Source organism: Ahaetulla prasina, chromosome 1 (assembly GCF_028640845.1).
Source record: "Ahaetulla prasina isolate Xishuangbanna chromosome 1, ASM2864084v1, whole genome shotgun sequence".
Classification (NCBI taxonomy): Eukaryota; Metazoa; Chordata; class Lepidosauria; order Squamata; family Colubridae; genus Ahaetulla; species Ahaetulla prasina.
Window position 1 is genome coordinate 212,788,593 of NC_080539.1, and position 16,095 is coordinate 212,804,687.

The 16,095-nt window shown below is 36.5% G+C and overlaps 1 protein-coding gene across 1 annotated transcript in view; it reads left to right on the forward strand.

Annotated features, from left to right (window-relative positions):
- TTN (titin) overlaps window positions 1-16,095 on the forward strand; it is a 334,386-nt gene that overhangs the window by 196,122 nt on the left and 122,169 nt on the right. Inside the window, exons 190-209 of the mRNA XM_058189537.1 lie at window positions 1,732-1,809; window positions 2,242-2,337; window positions 3,785-3,862; window positions 4,606-4,701; window positions 5,149-5,235; window positions 5,622-5,669; window positions 5,784-5,864; window positions 6,772-6,825; window positions 7,105-7,500; window positions 10,451-10,726; window positions 11,425-11,700; window positions 11,822-11,961; window positions 12,242-12,368; window positions 12,514-12,777; window positions 12,897-13,163; window positions 13,313-13,576; window positions 13,679-13,818; window positions 13,956-14,082; window positions 14,235-14,501; window positions 14,606-14,872. Of these exons, the coding sequence (XP_058045520.1) occupies window positions 1,732-1,809; window positions 2,242-2,337; window positions 3,785-3,862; window positions 4,606-4,701; window positions 5,149-5,235; window positions 5,622-5,669; window positions 5,784-5,864; window positions 6,772-6,825; window positions 7,105-7,500; window positions 10,451-10,726; window positions 11,425-11,700; window positions 11,822-11,961; window positions 12,242-12,368; window positions 12,514-12,777; window positions 12,897-13,163; window positions 13,313-13,576; window positions 13,679-13,818; window positions 13,956-14,082; window positions 14,235-14,501; window positions 14,606-14,872 (3,429 nt within the window). The remainder of the gene's footprint in view (window positions 1-1,731; window positions 1,810-2,241; window positions 2,338-3,784; window positions 3,863-4,605; window positions 4,702-5,148; window positions 5,236-5,621; window positions 5,670-5,783; window positions 5,865-6,771; window positions 6,826-7,104; window positions 7,501-10,450; window positions 10,727-11,424; window positions 11,701-11,821; window positions 11,962-12,241; window positions 12,369-12,513; window positions 12,778-12,896; window positions 13,164-13,312; window positions 13,577-13,678; window positions 13,819-13,955; window positions 14,083-14,234; window positions 14,502-14,605; window positions 14,873-16,095) is intronic.

Genomic DNA, 16,095 nt, shown 5'->3' on the forward strand with positions numbered 1-16,095 from the left:
GCGGTACAAGGTGTTCTGGTGGAGCCAGAACATCCACCAGCCAAAGATACACATCCTCATAAATGCCATGTGCCTATACATATATGTACATTGTGTGTGTAGGTAGACAGTGTGTTTGGTTTGTACAGCTTCAAATTCAAACGCAAAAGGGTGCTTCAAAGTATATGGGGAAAAAGGAGGGGCTTAGGATCAAACTCCTGGCTGTGGGCAGAATCAGCCTTCAATACTGCATTCAATACTGCATTCTAACCACAGCACTACCAGGGCTCTCATACCCACAGGCTCAAAGCAGGCTCCTGGGTGGTCCAAGAACTTTTTTGCCTTCAGACCCAAAGCACATCCCTGTGCGCTTTTGTCTTAACTTTTACGTTGTGTTAACTGTTCTACTTTGAGTCCTGAAGCTTTAAGTACCCTGTATAATATTCACCAAAGTAAAACATACTAAAATCTTTTGAAGTGCCTCGAGTGCCTAAGAAGGCAGTGCCAGAAGAAAAAATACCTATTGCTGTGCCTAAAGAGCCAGAATGTCCACCCGAGGAAGGTAGATGTTTTCACCAATGCCTTTGTTTCCACATTTTTGTTTCTGCCTGGCCTGATGTTTTATGCCCTTGTATATAGATGTCTACATGTATCTTGTGTATGTTTGTAACTGGTGTAGGTGGTGTACTCGTGCTTTCTTTATAAAACAGTCCTGGCCAAAGAGAGACAGAGAAAGGTTGCACACCACTTCTGATTCAAGGCCAAAAAGATGCATCAGAGCACAAAGGGCCATTCATGGAATCCTGTCAACCACTCCTTAAAGCAACTGCCTCTTTCTCCAGAATGGTGAGGCTATCTCAAGAGAAGCCATGTTGGTTTAAAGGGTTGCAGATAGGTGTGATGTGCACGCTCCCAAAACCCTGTCCTGCCACTATAGGGTGATTTTTTTATATTGCTTGCAACCATTGAACACCATGTTTCAAAACTTATTTTATAATGCAGACAAAATCTAAGCAATTTAAGTCCAATTAAACTGTATACACAACTTAACCAACTATTTCCAAATGCAGAGGCAAGTTATATAGATCTGGAATCCAAGTGGATTTCCTGTCAACACACTACCATAAGTAAAGTTTCCTTCAAGCTGAGCTCAGCACCAGCTGGTAATTTTGTACATCCATGAAGCTTTTTTAAAACAACATGGCCTGATTTATCATTTTCTTCTTTCAGGATATTCGGTTCATTATCCAATCTGGCCTACTACCCTAGGATTTCTTGCTAGTCTGTCACCCAACTACTAAGGAGGTTCCAACCATGTTTAGTTTTTCAAGATTAACCAAGGCCACCTAGGTACTGCCACCAGTTTGCATATAAGGAAATCTTCAGTGTACAGCAATAGCATTTAGGCTTGTATACCGCCCCCCATAGTGCTTTACAGCATTCTCTAGGAAGTTTACAATGTCAGCATATTTTCCCCAACAATCTGGATCCTCATGTTACCAACCTCAGTAGGATGAAAGGCTGAGTCAACCCTGAGCCCCTTCAGGATCAAACTCCAGGTTGTGGGCAGAGCTTGCCTGCAATACTGCACTTTAAATACTGTGCCACCAGGGGTCCTTATCAATGTATCATTGCTGTGGGTTGTCTCTGTGAATGAATGTGTTGTGGTCCAAGCAATGTTGTGTTTCAGTTCTTTTTGCCATTCAGTCTTTGAAATGAAGATCTTATGTTAGTTATCGATATTCTTTAAAGAGGCAGAAGTTATTGAGGAATTTGAAGCTGAAGAACCTGTTCCTATTCCAGAAAAAGAAGACATAATTCCAACGGAAGGTATATAACTTGCAGAATGAGTAATACCTCTTCCATCTGCATGTTCATCTTCATCTCATAGGAATTATATATGTTCATTTGGGGATATATATGTTATTTTTATGTTTGTGTGTGTATACTATTGTTTGTATCTATCTAATCATCTTAATTTCTGTGGCACATTATTTTTTGGCTATGAAAGCAATTACACATAGATTTAGAGAGATAATCTTCAAATTCTGCTGCTACTGTTTTGGAATTGACACTATGGTTCATCATATCAGGTATTTTAATCTGAATTAGTTTATAGCATAGCATAGCATATGCAGTTGCTATGTTGAAATTTTACTAATGGTATCATTAGGTGGATTTTCTGTGAAACATTAGAAGTTTTCACCTGAAGTGAACAGCATAATTATGCCTGCTCTAAAATCTACTACCTATCATTTAAAGAACCAGAGCCAGAAAAGAAGATACCCCTAAAACCCAAACCCCGTGTTCCTATCCCACCAAAAGAGGAAGTTAAGGAGGAAAAGGTTCAGCTTAAAGGTATAAGCAACAATATCAAGCAATTTTTTTATCTTATTAAGACTCAATTATTATAACTAATACATATTTGATGCACCCTTTCTGAAAGTATGAAACCTTTGGCCTGCCAGACTATATCCAATTTACTTGGGAATATACCTTATTGAACTCACTAATTTCTCTGCAAACAAGTTTAGAATCACACCATTAATATATTAATTAATTATTAACTGAATGTTTTCTACATAGTTTTTATTCTAACACTGCTATTTGGTAATGATTGGTTTACTAAATGACCTAATATTAACTTATTTGCTGAGTTTATGCATTCAAGTCCATTAATTTTTTAACTGTTGCGCCAAGATTTACATTTTCCCACTTGTTGGACTTTTTTTAGTAGTATAGCAAATTAGAAAGCTACATGTACCTATTTTCAACAATCTACTATTGAAATTCAAAATTTGGAAGTATTACAATGTATTACATTTGGAAGTATTACAATGTCCAAAGCCAGCTGAATAGGTCTAAGAATGTTTATAGCTTTCGCAATACATGATAGTGGTAATATTTATTTAGAAGCATGTGTCTAGAGGCCAAAGTGGAATTTATGATTTAAAAAAACAAATATGATTATTTCCTGTATATGAAAGTGAACAATAGACTAACAAAAGAAACAATATATATATTTATCTTGCATTTTACTTAATATTCTGAGTGAAAACAAGAATCTAAATTTTCTTTCTCAAGAATTTTCTTTCCTTTACTTATATTTTTACTATGGAGATTCTTAGGGCAAACTTACTTATATACTGTAGCTTGGAAAATAAAAAAGACTGCTCATATACAAAAGCTATTGAGATTTCAGCAGAAACAGTTGTCTTCACTGATATACAAAGGAAATAATAGATTGCATGATATACCAATCTAAGCATTTCAGGCTATACATACCTCAGAAAGGTTCTTCCCCTTCCGATGCAGTGCTGTGAGATAATGCGTGCTTTTTCTTTCTTTCTTGATATTCTTCTACTTTGCTGTCATGTTTTTCTTCCCATGTGTGTCTTTATGTGGTATCTTCATTTCACTTAGATTTCATCTCAGCATGCTTTCATTTCTGACTGGATTTTCTGTCGCTTATGACAGTAATGTTTGCACGCACCCAAAAAAGAACATCATAAAAATGCAAAAATTATCTTCTGTTACAAATATTGTTTGTTGATAGAAGATTGTTGATAAATCTCTGAGAAAAGTATTTAAAAACAGAAGATGTAAAGAAATTTGGTAGCTTTTCTATATTTGGCATTGGCGCAAATGAAACTGAAAGTCACTTTTTTCCTAAAGGATATTTCAGAAGCAACATACACATTAATCTCCTACACTTCAGTATTTCTTCCTTATAATACATCAGATACTGATATAAGGTATAGACAATTATCACTATCGCTTATTCTGAATTTGATATCATTTCAAGCACCTGGATTGAAACCACGGAAACCGCTTCGTGAGCCCCCTCCTCCTACACCTAAGGAAGAAGTGGTTCTGAAAAGAGGTATAGTTATTGGTCTTTATTATTAAAAAAAATAGGTACATATTTTTTGAGAAGCTCTTAGGGACCAGTGTCAAGCAGATACCTCTGCTGGTTCAAATAAAACCTTCTCATGTTTCTTACAGTAGCACTTAGACTTATATACTGCCCCATTGTGCTTTACAGCACTCTCTGGGTGGTTTACAATGTCAGCATATTGTTCCCAACAATCTGGGTCTCCATTTTACTGACCTTGAGCGTTCCCCCCCCATTGAACTTTAGGCTGTGGGCAGAGTTTGCCTTTTATACTTGCCTTTAATACTGCCTTTTAACCATTGTGCCACCAGGATTCTATCTACTAAATATCTGGTAGAAATTCCAGATTTTCAGAACTTTTGATCACCAAAGTATTTACAGCATACAATGACCTACTATTATTCTTGTTCCTAGAAGAATTTTTAAGTTTTTAATTAAGAACGCATTTGATTTCGTCCTCCCTCCAAAGAAATTCTTTCATGTGAATCAGCGATAAATCAGCAATTATCAAATTTAATTTGATAATCAGTTTATAAACTTGGTCATTACTGTCCAACTGCCAATTGAGTAATAACTTGAATTAAAGAATTCAATATGTAGTTTCGCTATTGGACCCTTTATGTTTCTTCTATTTGTCTATATATTTTAAATAGAGTGGGGTTTTATTACAAGTAGAATTGTTTTGCAATTCATCCAAATGTTTTTGAAAGAAAATGCTTTCTTTTTTAAAGTCACAAAAGCTGTTAAGAAGCCTGAGGAGGAAGAACCTAAACCAGAGAAACCTAAAGTTGAACCGAAGCCTGTTGAAAAAATTAAGAAGCCTGAAGGTACAAATAAAAAGAAGATAGCTGTGAAATTATCCATTAAAAAACTATATTTTCAGCACGTAAACCACAATATAGGAACCCCATTTTCAATTCTTAATGTCTAAACAGTATAGATACTAAAAAGATACTGAATTCAAACATTTCTGAAAGGTTTTGGACATAATATGTAATGTAACAGGTTTATCTCTTCTCACCCTTCTATATATTTAGTCCTTCCATGTCTTGAAAGAAATCCAATAGAAAGGCCATGACTGATTTATATTCTGTGAACTCTTATTTTGTCTTGTCTTTTTTTTTCATCTTTTTGTCATCTTTGACATACTTAGTAACGTTGGCACACTTTTTCATTAAAAATAATTCCACCTACCTCTATGTTTTTCATGACAAATAATACATTGGGAGTCCAAATGTTTATATTCAGCTTCCAAATAAAACTTTTTTTTAAAGTGCCAGCAGTTGAAAAGAAGAAAATTGAGATTCCACCAATCAAGAAAAAAGAAGAAATAGAAAAACCAGTGCTTGAAACAGCCAAAGGTATATACATAAATGGCATTGCTCTTTTCTTTGCTGCTATAAACTAAATTTGAAGCTGATCTTGGTATGCAAGATAAAGGAATCTTTCATTTCAAGCAACCATAAATGCTACAATCTTTATGCTGCTCTAACTACTATCTTGTTCTGCCGTATCCAATTATTTCTTCTTCTTTTCTTCTCTTCCTCCTCCTCCTTTATGATGCTTTTATTTGACTCTGCATGGCTCAAACCAGTTATGTTTGCAGAGGTGAAGATTATGACAGTGAAATGGAAGTGATTGTCTTCTGCTGTTGTGTCTGTCTCTTTGACCTTTGCATTCTAGCTGATTTTCAGTATTCTATCTCCATGATGGTTCATTAATCAGCTTGTTATTTTTGTGTTCAAAGTTCCAGAACCTAAACCAGCAACGATTCCGGAACCAAAGCCTGCTGTAGGTAAGCCATTTTAGACAAACTGTTAGCCAATTTACAGTAGTAATCAAAGTGTTACTATAATGTCTGCATATAAACTGAGACGATTTTCAAAATGCTGCGTAATTCTTTCCACAGCTCTGAAATCTCCTAAGCCAGCTGTGGAAACAGCACCTGAAGTTGCTCCTGTGATGGCTCCAGTGGTTGGAAAGAAAGCTGGTATGAATTCTGGCTCTCTAAAAACTTCATTCATTTGCATTACTGTTCTACACAATGTTACTTGCATGTAATGACACCAATTATTGTGCATATGTTTTGTTTTGTTTTATTGCTTTAATGGTTTTATTTATTTGTTTTAATGATATGTATGGCCGCCCATCTCTGGGTGGCTCAGAACAGTAATAATAACCCATGTATGTAGAGGAATTAGGACAAAGTGTACTTATGAATAGTGAGCTGCTAGGCTATATTCTTCTCTAGAAGGAGGAGGGTAAGGCAAGTTTAAGAAATATGGAGACCTTCTGTTGCCATTTTTTTTTCTAAAGAACTTTCTTGTAAGCATATTTTGTGAAGTGTAGATATTATGACAGGACAAAAAGCATTGATATCCCAGATCTGTATACATGTATGCACTGCAACAATGTTTGAACAGACATATCCGGGGGGTGGGGGGTGGTATATAGCAAGGGTCCCCAACCTGTCCACATAAATACATATATACATTTATTCCCAGAGAAATGCACTTGGACCTAAATTAATGTCAAGTAGCATTCATTTTTATTTTTCTCCCTTCATGCATAATTGAATAGAATCACGTGATAAGCTTTTTTTTTAACAAGTGAACAATAAACAGCATAGTCCTTTCATTGCGTGCTTTTAATATTCCATGGGACCCAGAAAAATGTGTGTCTGTCTGTCCAAATATTATTTCATTATTTATCAGAAACTTCCAAATAGTTCATTTTATATAAAACAAATCATAAAAATAAGATCAGTTTATAAAGGCACACACAGAATAATCATAATGGTACTGATTTAAATAAAATAATATTGATTTTTTTTTAAAAAAAGGATATATTTTAAACATTACTTCATTTGTAATCCTACTCTTGGTATTTTATGCCAGAGCCCAAAATTACACCAAAGGAGGAAGTTGCCAAGGGTAGAAGTCCTATTAAAGGTAAGAAAGAGATAAAATTCAATTTTTTTCTGGCATATTTAAAAATAAATCTTGAGCCTAGATTTCAATATTCCATGTGTTGAACATAATTTAAATGATTTAACCAATTAAAAACGCAAAGGTTTTCTTCTCTGTGTTATTTCTATCTGCAATCCCGCTGAGCTTTATCAGATCTGATAACTGAGTAACTAGCTTCAGCCGCATATATCCCCTAGAACAGAATTCATGTCAGTAAGTTCTACCGTTTTTTGTTTTTTTTTTAATTTCTCTGATTTGCAGCCAAAAAGACACCTTCACCCCTGGATGCAGAAAGGAGGAAATTAAAGCCAGGAAGTGGCGGAGACAAGCCACCTGAAGAGCCTCCCTTCACATACCAACTGAAAGCTGTTCCACTCAAGTTTGTGACAGAGATTAAAGATATTGTGCTGAAAGAAGCAGAGTCCGTTGGCTCTTCAGCCATCTTTGAATGCCTCATCTCTCCATCTACTGCTTCCACTTCTTGGATGAAGGATGGCTTCAACATCCGGGAAAGCCCCAAGCACAGGTTTCTGTCTGATGGCAAAGACCGCAAGCTCCACATTATTGACGTTCAGCTTTCAGATGCTGGGGAGTACACTTGTGTCCTAAAGCTGGGAAACAAAGAAAAGACATCAACAGCTAAACTCGTTGTTGAAGGTAGTTCTTGGTGCCATCTTATATATTCTGCCTTTTCATTTGTTGAATGTTCAAGACAGATGACAATATTGGATAAAGTGCATAAATGGAAATTAACATATAATGAGAATTAAAACCACCAATATTATAATCATTAACATTTAAAATCAGGTTTAAAGGTGGTGGCTTAAATACTCTTATAAAAGTGCTAAGGTAGGGAATAAGCACAGCTTGACCTGCAGGATTCCCTAACTGAAAGCAAAGCAAGAGAAATTTTTTTGCATATGGGATAAGTGGGTCTATGAAAGCATACGCAAATCTTACTGTGAGGTAAATATGAAGCATCTTATAGAACCCATAAAGTAACATGTTGTTTCTGCTTCTATTCCTGTTGAACAATAATTAATAATTCAAATACTGGTAGTCCTTGACTTACAGCCATTCATTTAGTGAACGTTCAAAGTTACAATGGCAAACAAAGAATCTAAGTCATTGAGGAAGCCAGATTCACTTAATAACAACTGTGTTACTAACTTAACAATTGCAGCGATTCACTTAACAACTGTGACAAGAAAGGTCATAAAATGGGACAAAACTCACTTAACTGTCTTATATAATAACAGAAATTTTTGGGCCCAATTGTGGTTGTAAGTTGAGGACTCTTTGTAACAGGAAAGGTTGCATAGGAAAGAGGAGAATATGAGTACGTCTGTTCTCATATCTTCAGGTTAACTTCTCTGTCCATATATGGGGCAATCCAGCTATTCATTTTAGATTTTTTTTTTATTTCATTTTGTCACAACAGTATACACAAACATTGTCATAAATAAAACAACATATCATGAAGAAAATATATATATATATATATATATATATATATATATATATATATATATATATATATATATATATATATTTGTTTTCTCAGGTTTTCACGGGTGTTTGTATGTAGGTCTTTGGTTGTTCGGGTTTTCTCCCGTGTAAAATTGGAAGTGTCTTGGCGATGTTTCGACGAAGTCTCATTCGTCATCTTCAGGCTTCAGCTTCGTGCTTCTGGGAGCAATGTGTGATCGCAGCTGTTTCTTCCTTTTAACTGCTAGTGGGGGTTTGAACTCTGGCTCAGATATGTAAACGACACCTTCATAATCTGGCCACACGGGAAAGAAAAACTTGACAACTTCCTCACACACCTCAATAGCCTACACCCCAAAATACAGTTCACCATGGAAACAGAAGTTAATAGCCAACTTCCCTTCCTGGATGTCTTAGTCTACAGAAAACCCAATGGCTCCCTAGGACACACCATCTACCAGAAGAAAACACACACAAACCGCTATCTGCACGCACTCTCACACCACCACCCAGCACAGATCAACTCCGTAGCCAAGACACTCATCTCCAGAACAAAATGCTTAGCTGATGAACAACACCTAAAACCCGAACTAGACACTCTCACTAACGTACTAACATCCAATGGATTCCAAACAAATAAGATTACCAAGCTAATCCAAAAAGAACCCCCCACTAAAATCCAAGACAGAGAACAAGAAAACGGCACAGCCCTCCTCCCATATATAAAAGGCACCACAGACAGAATCAGCAAGATCCTCCACAAACACAACATCAAGACAGCATTCTGCACAAACAGAAAAATATCCACCATCCTAAGAAACCCCAAAGACAAAATTGAGTTAGAAAATCAAGGAGTATATGAAATCCCATGCACCGCCTGCCCCATCACATACATTGGACAAACCAACAGAAGAATAAGTGCACGCATTGAAGAACACAAGAACTCATTCAAAAAAGAGGAACCAACTTCTTCCCTGGTCCAACACTTTAAAGTCACAGGACATGATATTGACTTTAAAAGACCAGAACTATCGCCAAAACTGAACACTTTAACAACAGAATAATCAGAGAAGCCATTGAGATAGAAAACGCCCACACAGCATGAACAAACGAGATGACACCTCCGCCTACCAGCCATTTGGAAACCCGCCTTATTGACAAACGAGTCCCTAACACGAGGAATGACACCAGACCCACACTCACGAGGTCCACACAGGATGTCACCACCACATCCACCCAGAAAGCAGACCCAAACCCACACTGATCATGAAGCACGACCAAGGACCAGAAGCCAGACCGCAGCTGCAACATTAGCCATTTCAAACCCCTCCAATCCATACATGCAGCAGACTGACACCCACTATGAAGATGTAGCACGACCACAAAGCCAAACAACAGCTATGCAGCTCACCAGCTCAAATCCCCCTGCAACACAGACTAAACTGAGCACAAACAAGCCCCCACCAACACAGGACACACCCCCAGCCAATCAGAGCACAAAACCCCCCCCATCCAATCAGAGCACAGCCAAGCTCCCACCCAATCAGTTCAAACCCCCACTAGCAGTTAAAAGGAAGAAACAGCTGCGATCACACATTGCTCCCAGAAGCACGAAGCTGAAGCCTGAAGATGACGAATGAGACTTCGTCCAAACGTCGCCAAGACACTTCCAATTTTACACGGGAGAAAACCCGAACAACCAAAGACCTATATATATATATATATATATATATATGTATGTATGTAAAAAAATATGCATCAGCTATATTAATTTGATATAATGAAGGGAACAATAGGACAGGAATGGTAGGCACTTTTGTGCTCTTATGCCCTTATAGTCCTTTTAGGAATGGGGTGAGGTCAATAGTAGACAGTTTTTGGTTGAAGATTTTGGGATTTTGAGTAGTTTGATTGTTTGATGTAAGTACATATTTGGCCTTGACAATAAACCTTTAGACTGTACATGTAAATAAAATATCTCCATTGAAATTAATGTGATCTCCACAGATGCATACTCATATAAGGAGTTCTGAATACAAACACATCTGATTAAATGCCTGTTTTATACATTATGGAAATGAGAATATATGCAAATAACCTGCTTTTTCCTCTTCACCAGAACTGCCAGTGCGCTTTGTGAAGACCCTGGAGGAGGACATTACTGTTGTCAAAGGGCAACCCTTTTATTTAACCTGTGAACTGAACAAAGAGAGAGATGTAGTATGGAGGAAAGATGGGAAAATTATCACAGACAAACCTGGGAAATTTGCTCTAGGTATCATTGGCCTCCAAAGAGCCATTACAATCATGGATGCTGATGACAATGATGGTGGAGAGTACACTGTAACTGTTGCAGATACTGATCTCTCTTGTAAAACAACTGTTAAAGTTGTTGGTAAGTTAAAGATTATTTATTAATAATAAACACTGGACGTTTTTCTTAAGAAAGAGAAATGTTGAGTAAATAAGAGGAGATAAAGAAGCATAGCTTGTTTTTCTAACCTGAGATATTTTTTCCCCCCTCTTAAATGTGAGAAATTGTACTGTAGTCAATACAGAATAATATTCTCTTGAAAAGCACCAGAATTAGAAATGGGCCCAATAAGCCTTCAAGGAAAACAGATCTCTGATAGATCTATCAAATGAATCTGATATTAAATAATTACTTTGCACAATACCCAGTTATAGGCAACTAGGCAAATGAAAAGAAGAAACTAACAATGCCATGGTTTGCATTTCTGATAAGAAGCAGTTCCATTAAGTTCAAAGGCGACTGCAACCTAATTATTGAAGTCCTTGAATAAGTCCTGTTAAACCCAGTAGCTCTCCTTCTCCCTTCTGATATATGTACAGCTACATTGCGTAAAAAGAAGCCCAAATGTCAGAGGGAGCAGGTGAAAATGTGAGGAGAAGCAAGAGAGAAAAGAAAATCTTTTGAAATGCTTAAGAAAAGCTGAAAAGCAGAAGACAGATTGCTATCATTAATCTTTGTATTTAGTGAACAGTTACCTAGGAGATAAAATTGAAATAATTTTTAAAATACCAATAAATATTAAGAAGAGAAATACATTTATTATGTCTACTCTTGTGCAGAAATGATAAAGGACTGGCTGGTGAAGCCCATCCGAGATCAACACGTGAAGCCAAAAGGCACTGCGACATTTACTTGTGATATTGTTAAAGATACGGCAAATTTTAAATGGTACAAAGGTGAAGAAGAACTTCCTCTTGAACCCAATGACAAAACTGAAATTATAAAAGATGGCTCTCATCTCTATCTCAAAATTAAGAACTGCACACCAGACGATGTCGGAGAATATGCAGTCGAAGTTGAAGGTCGCAGATATACAGCAAAACTGACATTGGGTGGTAAGTGTAAAACTATATTAGTACAGCATGTTTGCCAATGATTCTATCCTACACGTTAAGAATAAAGATTGATGCTCTCAAGACTGTGAAGAGGTTTTACTAATTGCATAATGTTTTACAGAACGTGAAGTTCAACTGCTAAAACCCCTTGAAGATGTTACTGTTTATGAGAAAGAAACAGCAAATTTTGATACAGAGATTTCCGAAGAAGACATCCCTGGGGAATGGAAGCTGAAGGGAGAAATCCTCCGACCATCCCCTGTAAGGATACGTACTTAAGAATACATTAATTTGTTACAGCTTTGTAGTTGGTGATCTACATTGTGCTGTGTATGTGCTAAGTGTATGTGCTAAGATTTACAGTTAATAGTAACTAAAAGTAGCTCAAGACAAGGAAAGGTAAATTGGATAGAAAATAATAATAAAAAATACACTTTGGTCCAAGGCCATATAATTCTACAATGGGTTTTGTTATCACAAGGATATTATTTTTTAAAAAACCAATCGGTATCCTTATCCATAAATATTTAAATTCTTTCAGACTTGTGACATCAAAGCTGAAGGAGGAAAACGCTTCTTAACCCTACATAAAGTCAAATTAGATCAGGCTGGGGAAGTTCTCTACCAGGCTTTGAATGCAGTTACTGCAGCCATCCTAACAGTAAAAGGTAAGGTTTTTATTAAAATACGTGATGTGTTAATTCAAGTATTGGTAAGTGACACCTTGTGGCGAGATGGGTGGCAAATAAATTTAATAAATAAATAAATCTCATGTTGTATATTGATGGATTTATTTATTTTTTTGATTCACAGAGATTGAGCTGGACTTTGCTGTACCTCTGAAAGATGTGAGGGTGCCAGAGAAACGGCAGGCAAGGTTTGAATGCGTGCTAACCAGAGAAGCCAATGTCATATGGTCCAAAGGCACTGACATCATCAAAATTGGTGACAAATTTGACATAATTGTTGATGGAAAGAAGCATATTCTAGTTATCAATGATTCTCAGTTTGATGATGAAGGAGAGTACACTGCTGAAGTTGAAGGGAAGAAGACCACGGCAAGACTGTTTGTAGAAGGCAAGTTGATTACTTTGAAAAATTCAGGGGTAAACCCTAAAAGAAGGATCAGTCATTTAAAGCCACTGCTGGATATGACCATATACCATTTACTTTCATTACAATTTGCTCCTTTTCAGGTATTAGGCTGAAATTCATCACTCCCCTCAAAGATCAGACAGTGAAGGAAGGAGAGACCGCTTACTTTGATTTTGAACTTTCTCATGAAAATATGCCTGTAACCTGGTATAAAAATGACAAAAAACTTCATAACAGTAGAACAGTTCGTATCTCTGAAGAAGGGAAGAATCACAAACTGGAAATAAGTGAAGTGACACTGGATGATATCTCTGAAATCAAAGCTGTAGTAAAGAATTTGCACACTCAAGCACACCTAAAAGTCTTAGGTAATATTCTATGTTGTCTCATGTTGTAGGGTTCAATCTCTGTGGTATTTTAATCTTTATGTATTTTTTTTGTTTACGGTTTTATGTATTCACTGTTAACTAACTTCTTCAAACAAATGACTACTTCATACCCAACCCATATCTTATAGAGGCGGATCCATATTTCACGGTGAAATTGCAAGACTATACCGCTATTGAGAAAGACGATGTCATTTTGGAATGTGAACTTAGTAAAGATGTGCCAGTGAAGTGGTATAAAGATGGTGAAGAATTGGTAGCTTCCAAGAAACTCTCCATCAAGACTGACGGCAAGCGTCGCATATTGAAAATTAAGAAGGTGTCAGATGCTGATAAAGGAAGTTACAAGTGTGATTGTGGAACTGACAAGACAAATTGTGAACTCAAGGTTGAGCGTAAGTGATCGTCCTCCTATATGTAGATTCTCTTTTGAACCTTTTACATTTACTGATCCAAGCAGGGAATCTTAAGAAACTTTTGGTATGTGTATATTGCAGCTCGAATGATAAACATAGAGCGTCCTTTATATGGTGTGGAGGTGTTCGTTGGCGAAACAGCACAATTTGAGATTGAAATCTCCGAGCCTGATGTTCCTGCAGTTTGGAAGTTAAAGGGAGAAACTTTAACAGCTTCACCTGTAAGTCTTTTTCAACAGCAGCAAGAACAAACCATAGCGTAACATTTTTATCTAAAAAGAATTCTTTTTTAAAAAAATTAAAGAGAATTAGGTATCAGGGCAACATTTCTTTTCTTTTCCCCCCTAATAACTATCAGGATTGTGAAATAATTCAAGATGGCAAAAAACACATCCTCATTCTTCACAACTGCAAGTTGGATATGACAGGAGAGGTGTCTTTCCAGGCTGCCAATGCTAAAAGTGCTGCCAATCTGAAAGTGAAAGGTAGGCCCCACAAGGCATTGACTTTAAGCCCATCTTGAAAATCTTTCTTATCCTCTTTGTCAATGTGGTTGTTGTTTATTAAATCCATAACCTGCATAACCGATATTTAAAAATATATTCCTAACACTCTTCATTACCTGATTTTATTTCAGAACGGCCTCTCCTGTTTATAACTCCTCTCAGTGACGTCAAAGTCTTTGAAAAGGATGAAGCTAAGTTTGAATGCGAGGTCTCTAGGGAACCAAAGACTTTCCGATGGTTGAAAGGAACCCAGGAAATCCCAGGAGATGAGAAATTTGAAATCAAATCTGAAGGAACAAGGCATGCTCTTATTATTAAGAGTGTAGCTTTTGAAGATGAAGCAAAATACATGTTTGAGGCCGAAGATAAGCGAACAAGCGCTAAACTGATCATTGAAGGTTTGTTTCTCACAACGATTCTGCAATTTCTCTTTGTTTTTTTTAATATTTAAATAGCTTCATGCATTTGGAAATTAACTTAATGAGGTGCTTTTATGGTTTAGGCATTCGTCTTAAATTCATTACCCCGCTCAAAGACGTAACAGCAAAGGAGCGTGAGAGTGCAGAATTCACGGTTGAGCTTTCTCACGACAACATTCCTGTCATCTGGTATAAAAATGACCAACGACTCCATACGTCCAAGGTTGTTTCGATGAAAGATGATGGCAAATTTCACACGCTCACATTTAAAGATCTAACTATTGATGACACATCTCAGATCAGAGTGGAAGCTATGGACAAATCAAGTGAAGCTAAACTTACAGTTCTTGGTACGTGTCACCTGACTTTGGGTTGCCTAATGGATCTTTTTAGAGATAATTTCTTCCAAATATATATATAGGCTTAGCCCTAGGCAGACTGCCTATTTGCATGAAGCAGCTTTAGATCTTCTCGGAAAGTCTTGCTCCAGACTTTGAAGAGACTACACTTGGGTGGGGAGCTCCCTTTCAAGAAAGATGTCTATGTCTTTCCCTCTTTGTTGTCTTTTTGTCATCAAAATGTTTCCTCTTTCAGAAAATTTTTATAGATTTAGTAGCCCTAATTGTTGCACTTTGTTATTTGGCGCTAGTGTGTTGCTTATTTTTTAATGTTTTGTTTTGTTTTGCTTTGTTATGTTGCTGAGTCATTGTATTCTAATTTGTAACTGCTATTTGTCTCTAATTTGGAAACTGTTATTATGACATTTTATAAGACGTTAGCTAATTAAACTTACAGGAGATAGTCTGTTTAACTGTTCAGTGTCTTTATTGCCATGTCTTTGTTAAAAGAATAGAAGTGACTTCCAAACTCCATAGACAAGCTCTCTTTTCAACTCTGTATACAAAACACCAAATCTCAGAGACCATTCCTGTTTAAATATTAAAAACTGTCTTGCTCATTGTGCAGCATACTGAGGAACTTGTTTGGATGAGGTACCTCCCGATGTTCTTACTTGCTGAGATCATTTTTTTAATTCTCCTTTTTATTACTGTCCTTTAGACGCAAGAGTAAGAAAATAAACTTTAGGCCTGAGACTAGGAAACTAATGTTTACTGAGCAAAATAGCTTTTATGTTTCTGCTTAACTCTGCTTTTTTATTTTGTTCTGACATTTTGTTTGTCAGAGTCTTCATTTATGTCAGCATGGTGTGTTTTTATGAACGTTTGGCTCTTGGGCCACCTTAGTTTGTTACTTAGTTTGTCACTAAGTTACTAGCACTTAATTAAGTACTATGAAGATGAAGAATATAGAACTTTAAATTAAACATAAAAATAGCTGTGGAGCACCTTGATATATATTTCTACATTTTATTTCCTAAAAAAAATCAGCCATTTCTTTTCAAGAATAATTGGGAATTCATTATTGCTGTTCATTCTAAGTTTGGAAAGTTTAGTCAATATGTTGGAAAAAGAAACAAAAAGACACACACCTTTAAAGCATACAACTTATGAGCCTTGGTGAGCAGTGGTTAGAGTGCAGTACTGCAGGCTATTTCTGCTGCCTGCTGGCTGCC